The sequence below is a fragment of the Histomonas meleagridis genome (genome assembly GCF_020186115.1).
Source record: "Histomonas meleagridis strain 2922-C6/04-10x chromosome Unknown scaffold_61, whole genome shotgun sequence".
Classification (NCBI taxonomy): Eukaryota; Parabasalia; order Tritrichomonadida; family Dientamoebidae; genus Histomonas; species Histomonas meleagridis.
Genome location: NW_027150931.1, coordinates 919,635 through 935,972, shown reverse-complemented (window position 1 = coordinate 935,972; position 16,338 = coordinate 919,635). Strand labels below are relative to the sequence as shown.

Below are 16,338 nucleotides of genomic sequence, written 5' to 3'. Positions count from 1 at the left end.
AGTGTTCAAACAAACCTTGTCAAATAAGAAATGCGAAATAAAATGTTACACAAATACAGATGAAATTCGAGGAATCTAATTTTAGAAAGTACAATTCACTTAAATATATAATCACATTTTAAATTAATTATCAATATCAAGATTTGATTATCACATCATAAAAGGTCAAGTTAAAACAAAAATAAGCTTAAGCACCGAAGAGTTTACCAACGTGCACGGTATCCACGAGTATCAACGTGGGTGAATGAGTTGTATTTACCAACACCACCATTTGGATTGATTGAGTTAGCATAGTTGTAAACAGTGGATGGGGAAACACCAGAAACAACAATATCAGCAGCAGTTCCTTTGACGTGTTGTGAGTTTGTAGCACCACCAACCTTCTTGTTGTATGAAGCTGTACGGTAAGCAGAGTTGATTGTGACAGCCTTGCCGAAGTGGTTACGGATCTTTTCGAGGAGATTAACGAGGTCAGATGAAATGATGATCTTATCGGAACCATCCTTGCAACGGAATTCACGAACTTTGAAGTGGCTGCTTAAGTACTTGTTACCATCCTTGGCAAGAGAGTATGTTGCAGAAAGGGCAACTGTTGTGAAAAGGAAGAACATGAAAATGAACAACCGTAACGGAAATTCTAATGCGCATTCAATTTTTGAGTTATTTGATCAAGGAAAACTTTTGTGCGCACACTATTCAATTATTATCACGATTTTAAATTTTTGATTTATCTGTAACTCATCAACTCTTTTATATTTTTGATTTTTTATTAATAATTTTATAAAACAAAAAATAATTTCGCTTAGTGTCATGCTTAAATTATAAATATTCCCATAGGATAATCCAAAATTTTTGTTTTTTTTTGAAAATTATTTTTCAATACTTCACCATTTTGCTCAGAATTTTGTGCCATAGAAGTAACTGTACAGTTTTTGAGTAGTTTATATTTTAACTCCACTAATTTGGCCAAGTTGACTATAAAATAGAACTGACTTAGAAATAATAATTTTAAATCAATTAAATCATAGACATGGAAATAACATTTTCCTAATTAATTTATTAAATTAATAAATTTATATCTGTTAATCATCTCAACTTTAAGTATCTTCATATCAATAATCATCAAATGTCAAATATATTAAAGAAAAAAATCTAACAACGAATACGTAAAATAGTTGATTTTATTTTATGTTTAGCGGGGTTTGAGACATGTCAAGTGTTGCTTGTTTCATTTGATCATCAAACACAATACGGAAGTGTTGGCCATTTGATGTGATTCCGCACAGTTTCAATGTTTTCGCAGAAAAATATAACCATGAAATATGATTTTCAGCGTCTTTAATACGCATGGTATTTCTTGCCGCTTTTGGATCTTGTTCAGCGCTCGAGTCAGCCCATGCAATAAAGAAGACGTGCGTCATTCCATTTGCAGATGAGACGGCCAATTGTGTGCCATGTGGTTCAAAAGACATGGATAGAATACGGGAGCTCGCAGTGGTCCTTTTGAGGAATGCAATCTTTTTCATTGATGGGACACTATATACAATGATATTTTTACCATCATCACCAGCAACAGCTAAAAGCCTTCCATTGTCACTAAACTTTATGAATGAAACTGGTGTCTTGAATGCATGTACATTTAGGGGAGTAAATGATGGATCTAAATAATCACATATTGTAACAACACCAATATCAGGTGATGGATAAGCAATGAGAGAAGAGGAAATTGTGGCTGGGATGTCAAATATACCATCTTTGTTAAATGCAGTATTGAATGTTGTGATTATTGATGAATCAGAAAGAGAATTAACAAAAATGCTCTTTGAAGTTGCAGCAACAAGAATGTCGGGTCTAAGGCGTATGCCCCAGATAGAATCATTATAAGTAATTGTGGAGAGTGCAGTATTATTTGCAATGTCCCATATGTATACATTTTGAGAGGGATCTGTGCTTGCGGTAATAGCAACAATGTTAGAGTTTCCAAGAACAGAAATTAGACGTGTTCCATTTGACATTGACTTAATTCGACATGTTGAAATATTTTGAGATGTTCCAGCATCAAAAAGCGAAAATCCGTATGAAGTTGCACACGCTATTATGTTTGCATCATTTTCAAAAACTACGTTTCGAATATCGCTTCCAAGATTCATTTATATTTGCCACTTTTTAATATAACCGTCATTATCCGTTAATTTATCCAAATATCAGATGAAGAATTCATTCATAAATGAATGAAGATATTTATATTTTCTCACTATTTTATGAAATTATTTACGATTATTTGTTGATAATGAGAATTGAGGCGTTCAACTCAAATGATAATCTTAAGATAATTCATTTCATATTAATAATTAATATTTAAACTTGTAAATAATGTTTAATAAAAATACAATCAAACTTCGTTTTTTTTATAACATTGCACTACAAATTTTTTCCATGAATTTAATTAAAAATTGATTTACCACACCACAGGTGAATTTGACTCATCGAAAACAACAAATTTATTCCAAAATTACATTTGCACGAAATCTTTTATTTTTTTAACAAATTTTTATGCATTTAAATGCATAAAACGAAATACAAAAAAAATTCTAGTTTACTTTATATAATAATTGGTTCATGTTTTATTTTTATTTTAAAATAATATTCATTTCATCCCTATAAAAATCCTTTCCAAAAAAATATTAACATTGATTGAAAATATGGAAAATTGGTGTATATGCACAATTACTTGGATGTATAATATTTTCACTTTCTTCTTGTCAAGTTTCATGTTCAAATTCAAAGAGTTTTTGAGTGAAATCTTTGGCATATCAGATTTCGAAATTTAAGTGGCGATTGACTAAAATTTTAAAATTTATTGAAGTTCATTAACTATAAAAAATTTGATACGAAAGAAATAATTTGTTGATCGACATGATTTCAAAATTGTACGAATTAGATAAAAAAGCCATTAAATTTATGTTATGTTCGTGAGTCTATATTAAATTATGGTATGAGTATACAAAACAAATTTGTTTATGGTGATTAAAGTAAAAATGAAAAATAAGGAAAGGTTCAGAATAAAAATAAGTTGAGTAATGATTGTAGTTATTGTTTGACCTGATAAAGCATTAAACATAACAAAATGTGCTGAAGCATTCATCTATTTTGCTGTTGAAATATGGCTGTAGTTTTTAAATTAAAAATTATATACAGATTGCTAAATCCAGAAAACAATTTTAGAGGAATATTTCGTTGCTTATCGATAAGCAAATTCAATGGTAAAAAACTGTTTTCCACAGAAAAAAACCCATCGTCATTTCCAACAAGTCCGTTAAAAATGATCGATCATAATTCAGTCAAAAAGCAAGAACGATACAATAACCGTTTATCACAGAAACAATGAGGATCAATTTCCGCAGAATTTATTTGTAAAAAGTCCAGATTTTAAATTCAGTCAATTGCATTTCAAAAAGTTATTAGGTGAAGTGTACGGTATTTGCGATGTCATTTTCACATATGTCGAACCAAGGCTCAATCCTCTTTACTCCAAAGCGCCTGGGAAAATTCACCATTGCAAATCGCTTTATGCGCTCTGCAACTTGGGAAGCTCTTGCTGATTCCGATGGAAATGGATCCAAAAAGCTCTTTGATCTGATGGAAAACTTATCCAAAGGTGGTGTTGGCCTTATTGTCCCCGGTGCTGTTTGTTGCACAAAGAGTGGTTTTGGTTTAATTCATCAATCTGGCATGTATACTACCAAACATTCTGAAGACTGGAAACCTGTTGTTGAAAAGATGCATAAAAATGGGTCCAAGGTTGTCTTCCAGGTCATTCATGGTGGTGCAGCTTGCACTGATCGATCATTGAATGGTAATAATCCACCATTTGTCCCAACAGCCTTCACCAAAGAACAGCACGAACTAACTAACGCTGAGATCGAAGAACTCATAGAGAACTTTGCCAATTCAGCCAAACTCTCATATCTTGCAGGTGCCGATGGAGTTCAATTCCATTGTGCTCATGGCTATCTTCTTTCATCCTTCATGTCACCGGCAACCAACCACCGTAAGGACAAATGGGGAGAAAATCGTCTCAGAATTCTTGAAGAAATTATATCAACAACTCGTGCACGTGTTCCAGAATCTTTCTCATTTTCGATCAAGTTTAATGTCAATGACTGCGTTCCCGGCGGTATTACTCCACATCTTGCATCTCAATATGTAGGTGCACTCAAATCAAAGCTTGATTTCTTTGAAATTTCATGTGGAATGGAAGCCAAATATATCATGCGTTCAAACTACAATGAAGATATAGCTGTTCGTGGTGTCAAGAAATCTGATCGAGAAATGATCAAACAACAAATAATGGCAGCATACTCAGGAGTATCATTCCATGAAATATATAACTTTGAAGGTTATAAAGTTTTAAGAAAGGATCATCCTGAAGTACATTTTGCACTTGTTGGTGGAAATAGAGTATTTAGCGATATGGAACACTTGGTTGAAAGAGAAGGCGTTGATGTAGTATCAATGGCAAGACCATTTATATGCAATCCTAATCTTGTAAATGATTTTAGGGATAACAAGATTGACAAATCGGAATGCATAAGCTGTGGGTCATGTCTTTTCAATGTGGAGAAGGGCATCTATTGCCACTTACCTCGCAAGTAAAAACCAACTTCCGAAATTTTTTTAAAAGATTTTCTGTTATTTACAAAAAATGTCTCGAAACCGTTAAAACTGATTTAAGGGTTGACTCCATTGTAAAATTTGTGGGGGTTATTGAATTTTTTATCGAGGAGAAAAATTTATTTTTAAATTTTCTAAAAGATGTAGGAAAAATTTCAAAAAAACTAGCAAAAATCTGAGCTATTCATAAAATTTACAATGTAATTATAAAAACCTTGTTTTAAAATATGATGATTATTATCAAAAAAGGTTGGGACGAACATTTTGTCTCTCGTTTTCTCTATTAATATCAAATAACATGATATAAAAATTATGTTAATATATTCGATATATTGTGGAGTGCTTCGTTCTTTTCCTCATTTTTTTCAAATTTTCATTTATATGTCGAAATAACATCAAAAATATAAACTTTTGGAAAGTTCAAATGATTTCCCAAGGTAAAATTAATTTGAAACTATATGAAAAGTATCATACATATATGTGAAAGGCTCGTAAAAAATGATGAATTTATAAAAATTTACAAAACGGTAACCTCGTGATTCCGTTTGACAAGCAAAAAAAATGAAAATTTGCTGTTTTCCAAATTTTTTATAAATCTTAGAAATCGCGGTGGTTCATTGAAACCGATCTCAATTCAAAACGATCAATCTTAACACAAAAGGAAAATCGTCGTCATAAAAATACGATCTGTTTCAATTGAATTCCGACAGAAAAATTTCGATGGAGTTTAATGTCAAATTGACACCGCTTGTATGCTGTTCGTTTTATTCGTTTATAACTATTGCTATCTTTTACCTCCGATTGAACAAGCACGCAAGCGCCAACTATTGAAAGATGGCACCAAATTAGCTCCCGAAGATGAAGAAGAAAATCACGATTTAGAACATAATTTTGAAGATGCTGGGCTTTGGTGTACGATAACCAACAAAATAGTGATGGAACAATGTCTACCTATTCAAATGAATGTCAAACTTGCGATAAAGAACGCGGTAAATGCCCACTTCGATGTTACTTGGATTAAAGAGTTGAGTAAATCACGATTTATTCTATTTTTAACACTGAGTATCATATTTCGATTATTATTTCGATATTGAAAAAATATTATCAATAAACAATTATTATTTTTCAACTTTAGGCATAATGTTTTAAGTCTAATACATATAAAAAATATTTTGTGGAGATCGCTTAATTATTTGTTATAAGTGAAAGCATTTACAAAATGAAATAAATAATGTTTTTAATGAGAAATAATTAAACACAAATTATAAAAAAAACAAATGATGTCTTAGAAAACATTGCAACGAATAGAATCTCTTTTATTTAAATTGAATAAAAATAATATTTCAGAAACAGCTGAAACAACAAAATCTGTTTTCATTTCGACTTATTTCTGGTCAAATAATTTATTGTTATTTTAAAACACTAAAACAAAATTTAGAAATAATTTTTGGATTTTTTGAGCAATTCCAAAAAGCAGAAAAAAATAAAGAGAGACAAAATAATATCATTGACATTTTTGAAAATTTTCTTATTTATTTGGAAACACAAGAATCAAAATATATTTTTTCAAAATTATATGAAAATAAGTTAAATGAAGAAAATATGATTACAAATAAAAATTCAATACAATTTATTCAATATAAAACAAAAGATGAAATATTTCGAATGAATCCAAAACTTCAAAACAAAATAGAAGACAATATTAATGCTTTATTTCCGAAACAAAACACATATAATTATGAGGAACTAACAAAGAATATATTAAAGAAGGAGTTAACAATGAACTTGCAAAAATAATTCGAAACAATGAAATCAAAAAACTTCAAAAAATATTATTAGATCATTTGAAACAGCACTTATATGTGCATCTCAAAATGGACACTTAGAAATAGTTAAATTACTTCTTCAACAGAAAGGAGTTAATATTAATGAAAAAGGTATTTATTTGTTTTATTTAATTTTTAATTATTTCGTTTTTCGAAATAATATTTGGATGTTATTTAAATAATTTAGAGCAACAATTAATATTGCATCGAAAGAAGGATATACAGAAATAGTTAAATTCCTTTGTGTTCACAAAAGAAAATGAATTAATGCCAAGTTTCTATATATTTGATTAGTGCAAAACTTATGAATGTATCTAATTGCAGCTGAAAATATAAATATATAAATAAATAACTTTCTGAAAAAATAATGCCAAGTTGATGATAATGTTAGAAAAGAATGAGTAAAATGAAATAAACCTACGTAAATCCAGCTTCAACACATGATAATCATTATCAAAGATAAATGTTACTCATGGAAGACATCTTGAGCTTTCTCACAAACGAGCGGAATTACTTCAATTCCAGATCTAGCATTTTTAGGGTTTGATGATATGACTTATATAGCTCTATCAACGTATGTAATCCAAATTGGTTCTAGTGCATTTTATGACTGTTCTTCTTTAAATTCGATTAGTTTTAGCTATATCACATCAATAGGTTCAGAAGCATTTCATGGATGTCGTTCATTGCCAAATATTAATACAATTGGGCATTTCAATATCAAATATTAATTTAACTAATTTTTATACTGAATCTATAAATCATGCAAGAATAAGCAGACTTATTATTTTCAACGTTTCAAATATCGAACGTTCATTTTATGAAGCTAGTATATACAATCTTTCAATAGATGTTGGTTCATTTGGAGATTATGCATTATATCAATTAGGTTTACGTACAGTTACATTTAACAATGTTAAAACAATTGGAATATATGCATTTGCACAATGTGATAGCTTAGAAACACTTTCAATAACAGATGTGAATTCAATTGGAAGTCATGCATTTTATTTATGTCGATATTTGAATCAATAACTTTAAATAATATTCAAAAAGTGAAACCGATACTTCCGATTTTTCCAGTTTAATCGAACCGTTCGATTCAAATCACCATCAAAAATATTTTACAACCATTCAATTTTTTGTTGTTTTTACTAACAAACGACCAAATAGCGGAAAAGATGTCTATAATCGCTTTGATCTTTGCTTTTCAAGCAATTTTTGCACACGCAGATGATAAAAATCCTTCAGATGATAAAAATTCCAAAAAAACAGAGCCATTTAATTTTGAAACAGGAATACTTAAAATCTCAGCACAGAGTGATATAAGAAACAAATATAAAAATATTACCAAGCATATTATAATTAGCATCAAAGAAATTCCCATGCTGTCTTTCAAAGGTTGGCCGTCATTAATATCTGTAAATATTAGCAATACAGTAAATTTACTAGACAGGGGTTGTTTTTCACGGTGCCATAATTTAGTTAGTGTTTTTCTTGGGGAGGGTGTTAAGTATATAAGCACAAATGCATTTTATAAATGTTCATCATTAGCAAAAATTATAATTCCACACTCTGTTACAGGCATTGGTGATGAAGTATTTGGGAGCTGTATTTCGTTGAAAGAAATTACCATTCCATCATCGATCGATGTTCTATCTAATTTTGCGTTTAGTTTATGCACGAATTTAACAACAGTTATAATTGAAAGTGGTGTTCGAATCATTGGTGTCTGTGCATTTTATAAGTGTATAAGTCTTGAGAAAGTTATAATTAGCGAAGGAATAACAATCATTGGCATAGAAGCATTTCGTGAGTGTGCTAAACTTAATAATGTTAAAATTCCTGATTCTACTATAACACTTTATAACTTATCATTTTCAGGATGTAAATCATTACGAAATATTACATTAGGTAAAAACATAAAATCAATTCAAGATGAAGCATTTCGTTCGTCATCAATTATAAATATTATTATACCTAATTCAGTTACTTATATTGGATCAAGAGTATTTTATGAATGCCAAAATTTAACAAATGTTATTTTAGGTGAAAATGTAACAACTATTGGTGAATCGGCATTTAATAATTGTACTTCATTATGTAACATAACAATTCCAAGTTCAGTTACATCGATTGCATCAAATTCTTTTCTATTTTGTAATAAATTAAATTATATTAAAGTCTCTAAAAATAATAAAATTTACACGAATTATGAAAATGATGGAATTGTTTATGATAAAAACATTACAACAATCTTTTTTTATCCAATTGGAAGAATTAATAATATTTATAAAATCCCAAATTCGATTACTAAAATAGGAAATTATTCATTTTCTACATGTAATAATTTAATGTATATTGATTTTAATAATAACATTCAAACAATTGGCGCATCTTCGTTTTATCTTTGTAATAAAATTAGAAAAGTTACAATTCCTTCATCAGTTATAACTATTGAAGGATATTCTTTTTCATGTATGAAGAATCTTGAAGATGTTTTACTTGGAGAAAATGTACAAAAAATTGGTAAAAATGTGTTTTCTTCATGTGAAAATTTAAAGAATTTAATCATTCCGAAATCGGTGAAAAATATTTCGATTAATCCATTTCAAAATTGTCAAAGAATTGAAAACATTTTTGTATCAAAAGAAAATGAGTTTTATTCTAATTATAAAGACGATGGAGTTCTTTATGATAAAAATATAACAATGTTAATAAGTTATCCTTGTGGTAATACATTAAAAGATTATGTTGTGCCAAATACAATTGAGGTAATTGAGTCTGAGGCTTTTTATTCTTGTTATAATTTGGAATCTATTCGAATTAATGATAATATTAAAACTATAAAATATTTGGCGTTTTATCAAGATTTTAATCTACATTGCATTTATTATAATGGAAATAATATTAACGTTATTAATAAATTATCTTTTGTTTTCGTTACTGCTGATGTTATAAGTGAAAATGAAATTGTGAAAAGTATAGATAAAAAAGATGAAAATTTCCATTGTAAAATTGATGTTGTGGTAATTAATTTAAAAAATGGAATGGAATTTTTAATTGGTGTGTCACTTATTCCAGTAATAATATTTATTCCATACTTGGCTTCTTTATGTAGAAAAAGAACAGATGATTTTAAATTAATAATCGATACTGATGAAACAAATGAACCTTTCGAATATTCTTAAATAAACTTTAGTTACTATCATCTTTTGTTAGGAAAATATTTAGAAATGAAAACGATATAAAAAAGTAATTATTTGTCGATTTAATTTAATACTTCTTTTGTTAAATTAAAATAAATTTTAAAATACTAATGATAAAAAACCATAATAAATGTTTCTTATATTAGAAAAAAAATTCTTATGAAGCCAAAAATTAATTATCAAATGTTTGAAAGATTTTCATAATGAAAGCATTGTTGATATGTTTCAAGTTGTAAATGTCTTTGAAGCAAATGATTTTAAATATAATAATAATTATTTTTTTATGAAAAACTATTTTTCAAGAGAATTTAAAAAATGATTAAAGATGGTTTCACAGATAGGATATTTTGCTATATTTTTTAAAGAATTTTCATCTTTGTTTTTTAATTATTAATAAAAAAATAAAACACTTTTGAAAATGGTAATTAAGATAGCCCAAAGGATGCATGTTTAGTCATTTTAAATATTAAGCTTCCTACGTCTCCAATGACGGCGCATTGGGTTTTGAACATGGCGAACACCAGTCATTTGTCTAATGAATTGTGGCATTGGGCGATTTTGCTTGATCTTTTTTGCGAGAATTCGCTTCATGCGCAATGTCTTGTGTGCAGTCATTCTCCAAAAGGAAGGACCAAACCGCAATTTTAATTCAATTTCAGCAAAAGATTTACAAAAAGTGCGTAAAAATCAGAAGTTTACTTTCGGCGGCGAACGTTGTCTCTTAAAACAACACCTTCCATATTGTCAAGGCCAATAGCAGCAAGCATAGCTTTGGTGTCAGCATCAACGCTGATTGTTGGTTGATCGAGTTGTGAAACCTTTGGCATCCAGTTATCACGCTTTTCACGTTCTTCTTCTTGAAGCTTGAATGAAATACCACGAACTGGTCCACGTTCAAGACGGCGCATTAAGTGTGTAACATATCCTGCAATCTTGTTCCTCATTCTTTTTGATGGAATTGTTGCGACTTCATCACAAACACGTTTGTTGTCTTGAAAGTCAAAGCTAAGTTGACCATAAAAACGTTCGATAATAAGACGAGAAGCTCTTTTTGTTGTCTTTGTTCTGATACGACCCATTTTGCAAAAGGCACAGCCACAACGGTTTTTTGTGAACTTTTGTCACTTTTACTTGTTTGAATAATTTACATGTAATATGAGTTCCAAATTCAATGCGGTGCAAGTAGTTGATTTTTCGCAACCAAAACCAGAAAACGCAATACGTATTTTTTGTTTTTCAGATAGTCATGGAAAACATTTCGAAATCCCAAAAGAATATATTGTTCCTGCCGATATTGGAATCATGTGCGGCGATTTTACGGCTTATGGGAATGTAGATGATGTAGATAGCTTTCGCGATTGGTACTTGCAACAACCATTTAAATATAGAGTGGTTATTGCTGGAAATCATGAACTTACATTTGATGAAGTAAATCGTGATGATATAATTCAACGGTATCTGCCATATTTTAAAGTTCCTGTTGAAACAATTAAATCTCACATTTATCATGATGGAATAATTTATGTTGAGCATGATACAATTGAATTGATGGGGTTAAAAATATTCTGCTCACCTTATACTCCATTTTTTTACAACTGGGCGTTTCCACTTCCTGATCTTGAAGGAACAGTATGGAAATCAATTCAACCACAAACAGATATTATTGTGACACATGGTCCACCAATCGGAATATTAGACACTGTTTCGCGAGAACTTGATGGACCTGTTCCAAGAGAAGGTGATGAATTTCTCAAAAAAAAAGTTTTTGAAATTCGTCCAGCAATACATATCTTTGGTCATATACATGAATCCTATGGAATTCAAGTCCATGACTCTATTGTGTTTGCAAATGTTTCTGTGATGAATCGTTCTTATCAGGTTGTTAATCAACCTTTGGTATTTGATCATATACCAAAATAAAAAATTGATTTTTTTATTAATTTTACGCTTTATGCACTGCTTAGTAAAAAAAAAAATCAGATAAAAATATTAGATGATTAAATAGGCTGAACATTTTTTTTCTCTTACGGTGTATTTTGTCGTGTCTTCGAAAAACACATAAAGAGTTGAAATTTTTTACAAAAAGTTCAAACAGCAAACAACATAAATAACTTACTGCAATATGTTTCATTCAACAATTCTCCTAGAAACATTAATATGCTGAAAAAAATTTCATTTCTAGAAAATTGGTAATCTCATGTTTTTATTCAAAAATAACTGTAATCTTTCAAATCCATATTATATAGATTTTGAAAATGGCAATATGGCACGATTGCCCCTTGTCGAAAGAGTCTAGTTTAATCAATGAAAATTATATTATGATGCGATATACCAAATCCATTATTAATCATAATCATTGCCCATTGTTAGTTAACTCTCTTTTTTGAAATCAATCCGACCGTTTATTTATCCGATCATTGAAAATTGATTTAAAAACGATCATAGACTCATATTTTAGGTAAAAAAACAAAACGCATTCTTCCGGAAACAAAAACAAAATAAATGACAAACCAAACCCAAAATGATTTAGAAACGCTATATTTGATAAATCAAATAATATTTAATTTAAACAAAGAAAATATAACTCAATCAATCAAAATAATATTTAATAAATTTGATAATATTTATCCAATAACTTTTAGTAGAAATATCATTCATATGGTTTATATATTATTTTGTTTAAAAAGGATAGATGTTAATATTTTTTTGAATTTTTTTAAGGAAATTGAAACAATGGAAGAAAATAACAAAAGAAAATTCATGAGTTTTAATTTAGTCGCACGCTTTTTACTTAATGAGCGCACAATGGAGTCATTTTATCTTATTCATAAAATGATTGAACATGGGTTTATTGAACCAAATTTTCAAATTAAAAGAAATCCATATTTTGTCCATTATAATTCCAAAGAAGAAATTAAACAAGATATATTTACTGATGATATTATTAAAAATATTGAAGAACTTTCAAAGAATGATTGGGAACTTCATAAGAAATTAATTGAAGATGGAGTTAATCCGAATGAAATTGCCAAAATAATTCGAAATGATGATATAGAAAATCTTCAAAAAATATCATCACAAACAAAATTTGATATCAATCAAACAATTGAACCATCACTTTATGAAAGGTGTTCATTTATTAATCAAATAAATGTTACATTAATTGATTATGCAGCATTTTTTGGATCAGTAAAATGTTTTAAATATTTACTTATGAATGGAGCAAAAGGAAATCATACAGGAAAATATGCAATTGCAAGTGGAAATGAAGAAATCATTCATTTATGTGAACAAAATCATACATCATTTAAAGGTTCTTATAAAGCAGCAATTATGTTTCATCGAAATAATATTTTTAATTATTTGTATGAAAATAGAATGGAACCAAGTATTAGTTTGGGAAAATTAGGGAAAACATGCATTTTATATGATAATTATGAATTATTTTCATTTTTACTAAAAGAAAGTATAAACATCAATGATGTTATTATTAATAAATCAGCTGAAATTGGAAATTTATATCTTGTGAAATATTTTCTTCAAAACAACCAAATTCCAAACAATGTCTTATATGTTTCATTATCCTCAGAAAATATCGAACTCGTAAAATATATTTTAGAAAAAGAAGAAATTGATATTAATGCTGAATATATTTATTTAAATAATATAGAAATTCAAAGTAATATTTGGAAAATGTTTAAAATATTTAAAACAGCACTTATGATTGCATCTGAAAATGGTTATACGGAAATCGTTCAACTACTTCTTGAACAAAAAGGAATAGATATTAATGCTAAAGGCATATATTTATTTTATATTGGATTTATTTTATTAATTTCTTGTTTAAAAATAAAATTTGGAAATTATTTAAAATATTTTATACAGCACTTATGTTTGCATCTAAAAATGGTCATACAGAAATAGTAAAATTACTTCTTGAACAAAAAGGAATTGATATTAATGCTAAAGATATTTATTTGTTTTTCTTTGGACATATTTTTATATTTTGCTATTTTAAAACAATATTTGGAAATTATTTAAAATATTTTATACAGCACTTATGATTGCAACAGAAAATAATCAAACAGAAATTGTTGAAATACTTCTTGAACAAAAAGGGATTGATATCAATGCTAATGATAATATTAATTTTAATAATTTAATATTTCTAAATAACACCCGGAAATTATTTAAATTGTTTTATACATCAATTATGAAAGCATCTCAAAATGGCCACATAGAAATCGTACAATTACTTCTGGAACAAAAAGAAAATGATATAAAAACTAATAATATTTATTTTTATAACTTTGTGTTTTAAAATAATATTTGGAAATTGTTTAAATTATTTTATATCACACTTATTTTAGCATCTCAAAATGGTCATGCTGAAATAGTTAAATTACTTCTTAAACAAAAAGGAATTGATATTAATGCCAACAAAATTTGTTCTATTAATTTTTTATTTCAAAATAATATTTGGAAATTATTTAAAATATTTTATACAGCACTTATGATTGCAACAGAAAATAATCAAACAGAAATAGTTAAATTACTTCTTAAACAAAAAGGAATTGATATTAATGCGAAATATATTTATTTATTTAATTTCATATCTCAAAATATTATATGGAAATTATTTAAATTATATAAAACAGCTCTAATGATTGCATCTGAAAATGGTTATATAGAAATAGTTAAATTACTTCTTAAACAAGAGGGAATTGATGTTAATGATAAATATGTTTATTTTAATGATTTTATATTTTAAAATATTATATGGTAATTGTTTTAAATATTTAGAACAGTTCTAACGATTGCATCTGAAAATGGTTATACAGAAATTGTTAAAATACTTCTTGAACAAAAAGGAATTGATATTAATTAAAATGATATATATTTATTTTGTTTTATGTTTATTTTAATAATATGATATTTCAAAATAATATTTGATAATTATTTAAAATATTTAAAACAGCTCTTATGTTTGCATCTGAAAAAGGTTACATAGAAATAGTCAAATTACTTCTTGAACATAAAGGAATAGATATTAATGCTAAGGATATTTATTAATTTTATTTAAAATTTACTTTAATAATTTGAAATTTCAAAATAATATTTGGAAATTATTCAAATCATTTAAAACAGCATATATTTATGCATTAGAAAATGGGCACACTGAAATAGCTAAATTGCTTGAATCACGTTCGTAAGAAGGAATAATAATAATATACATACACATTACATTCCAAATTTTATAGAATATGCAATCTTACTTAATATAATGTAAAAAGTTCCTATTGAATTGCAATGTTTTTTAGAAAGAATAGTTAACGCTATTGAAATCAAATGGTGATAGGGATACAAACCCCCTAGAGATTTCGGACTATTTGTTAGGATTTATAAATAAAATTTTTAGAAAAAGATAATCAAAAAATAAAAATATATTAAATTTTATTTATTTAAAATATATTCACAAGAAATAATAACTTTTCTTCTCAAATTAAAATTCGAATAATAATTTATTCTATATTTCAAATTTATTTATCATTATTTGCATTTTGTTTAATTTCTTCTTCTTTTTCTTCTTCTTTTATTATTGCGTTTCCTATTCTACAAGTCGCTTCTGCATTTGCAATACAATTATCTTTCACACTGTCGAACTTTAGATAGTCATGTTCAATGTCGCAGTATTCGTTTTTCCATTCTTTACATAACGTTTCGATCGCTCCGATGTAAAACATTGTCATTTTATCCCAACAACTTTCAAAACTATTCCCACTAAGTATATGCTTAGTCTGCGCTGCTTGGATAGCAGCTGATGTATACACAATAAGTACTGTCATTAATGGAAAATTTTGTCCTGGCAATCGAGATGTTTCAATCACTTTTTGACCCATGGATTTGTACTTGGCAAAAAGTTGCATTGGAAGCAAAAGGCCAAGGATGCCCGCGCCTCGAAGATCTGTAATAGGATTGTTTGACTGAAACCCAATTGTTTGCCAATGATTTCCATATCGTAAAGGTGGTGTCTGACACCCTGTGATAAGCATGTGAAGGGTATTGAGGATTCTGTGATGAAGTAAATTGTCTTCTTCAAATGGTGTTCTTGATAAAAGATATATTATTTTCCAAGTTTCTATCATAATATCAGTCGGTAGATTTTTGATACAACAAAAGCATACTGTCTCGGCTGTTAAAGTGGGAATGTTTTCAATTGGACTTGGATTATTCTTTATATTATTAACAAGTTCGGCACGAGCATCAAAAAATGTAATTGGACGTGCCCTATCTACCTCGGTGCCACCTACACCCATCTCTGTTGGAATTGACATTTTTAATTCTTGTTGTTGTTGTTCAATTTGATTCCATTTATTTCGTGCATTTTCAATTTCAGGTGGAACACTGGATGTTCCTGAAGAAGAATCTGTTTCAAAGTCGTCGGAATCTGCTTTGAGAGGTTGGTTCATTTTAATATTTCAACTTATGGAACGAAAAGCCGATTAAAAGCAGTTTCATTGAAATTTCAGAAGGGGTTCAAATAAATTCTATACTTTATTTCGATTTTCAGTGCTGCACGAAAATTTGGAGAAACACAGAAATTGAAAAATCATTTTAAAAGCATATGA

At 28.2% G+C, this 16,338-nt stretch overlaps 6 protein-coding genes across 6 annotated transcripts; 2 read left to right on the top strand and 4 right to left on the bottom strand.

The window, feature by feature from the left end:
* Window positions 1-203: 203 nt before the first annotated feature.
* Window positions 204-611, bottom strand: GO595_010343 (DUF882 domain-containing protein; the record flags this gene model as incomplete). The annotated part of the gene is made up of 1 exon (XM_067913011.1): window positions 204-611. One exon carries the CDS (start codon window positions 609-611, stop codon window positions 204-206), a length of 408 nt encoding a protein of 135 aa, XP_067769081.1.
* A 570-nt stretch (window positions 612-1,181) lies between these two features.
* GO595_010342 (WD repeat domain phosphoinositide-interacting protein 3) lies at window positions 1,182-2,150 on the bottom strand (the record flags this gene model as incomplete). Its single annotated transcript, XM_067913010.1, has 1 exon — window positions 1,182-2,150. One exon carries the CDS (start codon window positions 2,148-2,150, stop codon window positions 1,182-1,184), a length of 969 nt encoding a protein of 322 aa, XP_067769080.1.
* Window positions 2,151-3,501: 1,351 nt separating this feature from the next.
* GO595_010341 (oxidoreductase, FAD/FMN-binding family protein) lies at window positions 3,502-4,656 on the top strand (the record flags this gene model as incomplete). Its single annotated transcript, XM_067913009.1, has 1 exon — window positions 3,502-4,656. One exon carries the CDS (start codon window positions 3,502-3,504, stop codon window positions 4,654-4,656), a length of 1,155 nt encoding a protein of 384 aa, XP_067769079.1.
* Window positions 4,657-10,404: 5,748 nt separating this feature from the next.
* Window positions 10,405-10,788, bottom strand: GO595_010340 (40S ribosomal protein S17-B; the record flags this gene model as incomplete). Its single annotated transcript, XM_067913008.1, has 1 exon — window positions 10,405-10,788. One exon carries the CDS (start codon window positions 10,786-10,788, stop codon window positions 10,405-10,407), a length of 384 nt encoding a protein of 127 aa, XP_067769078.1.
* Window positions 10,789-11,011: 223 nt separating this feature from the next.
* Window positions 11,012-11,629, top strand: GO595_010339 (metallophosphoesterase domain-containing protein 1; the record flags this gene model as incomplete). Its single annotated transcript, XM_067913007.1, has 1 exon — window positions 11,012-11,629. One exon carries the CDS (start codon window positions 11,012-11,014, stop codon window positions 11,627-11,629), a length of 618 nt encoding a protein of 205 aa, XP_067769077.1.
* A 3,620-nt stretch (window positions 11,630-15,249) lies between these two features.
* Window positions 15,250-16,179, bottom strand: GO595_010338 (uncharacterized protein; the record flags this gene model as incomplete). Its single annotated transcript, XM_067913006.1, has 1 exon — window positions 15,250-16,179. One exon carries the CDS (start codon window positions 16,177-16,179, stop codon window positions 15,250-15,252), a length of 930 nt encoding a protein of 309 aa, XP_067769076.1.
* Between the last annotated feature and the right edge of the window lie 159 nt (window positions 16,180-16,338).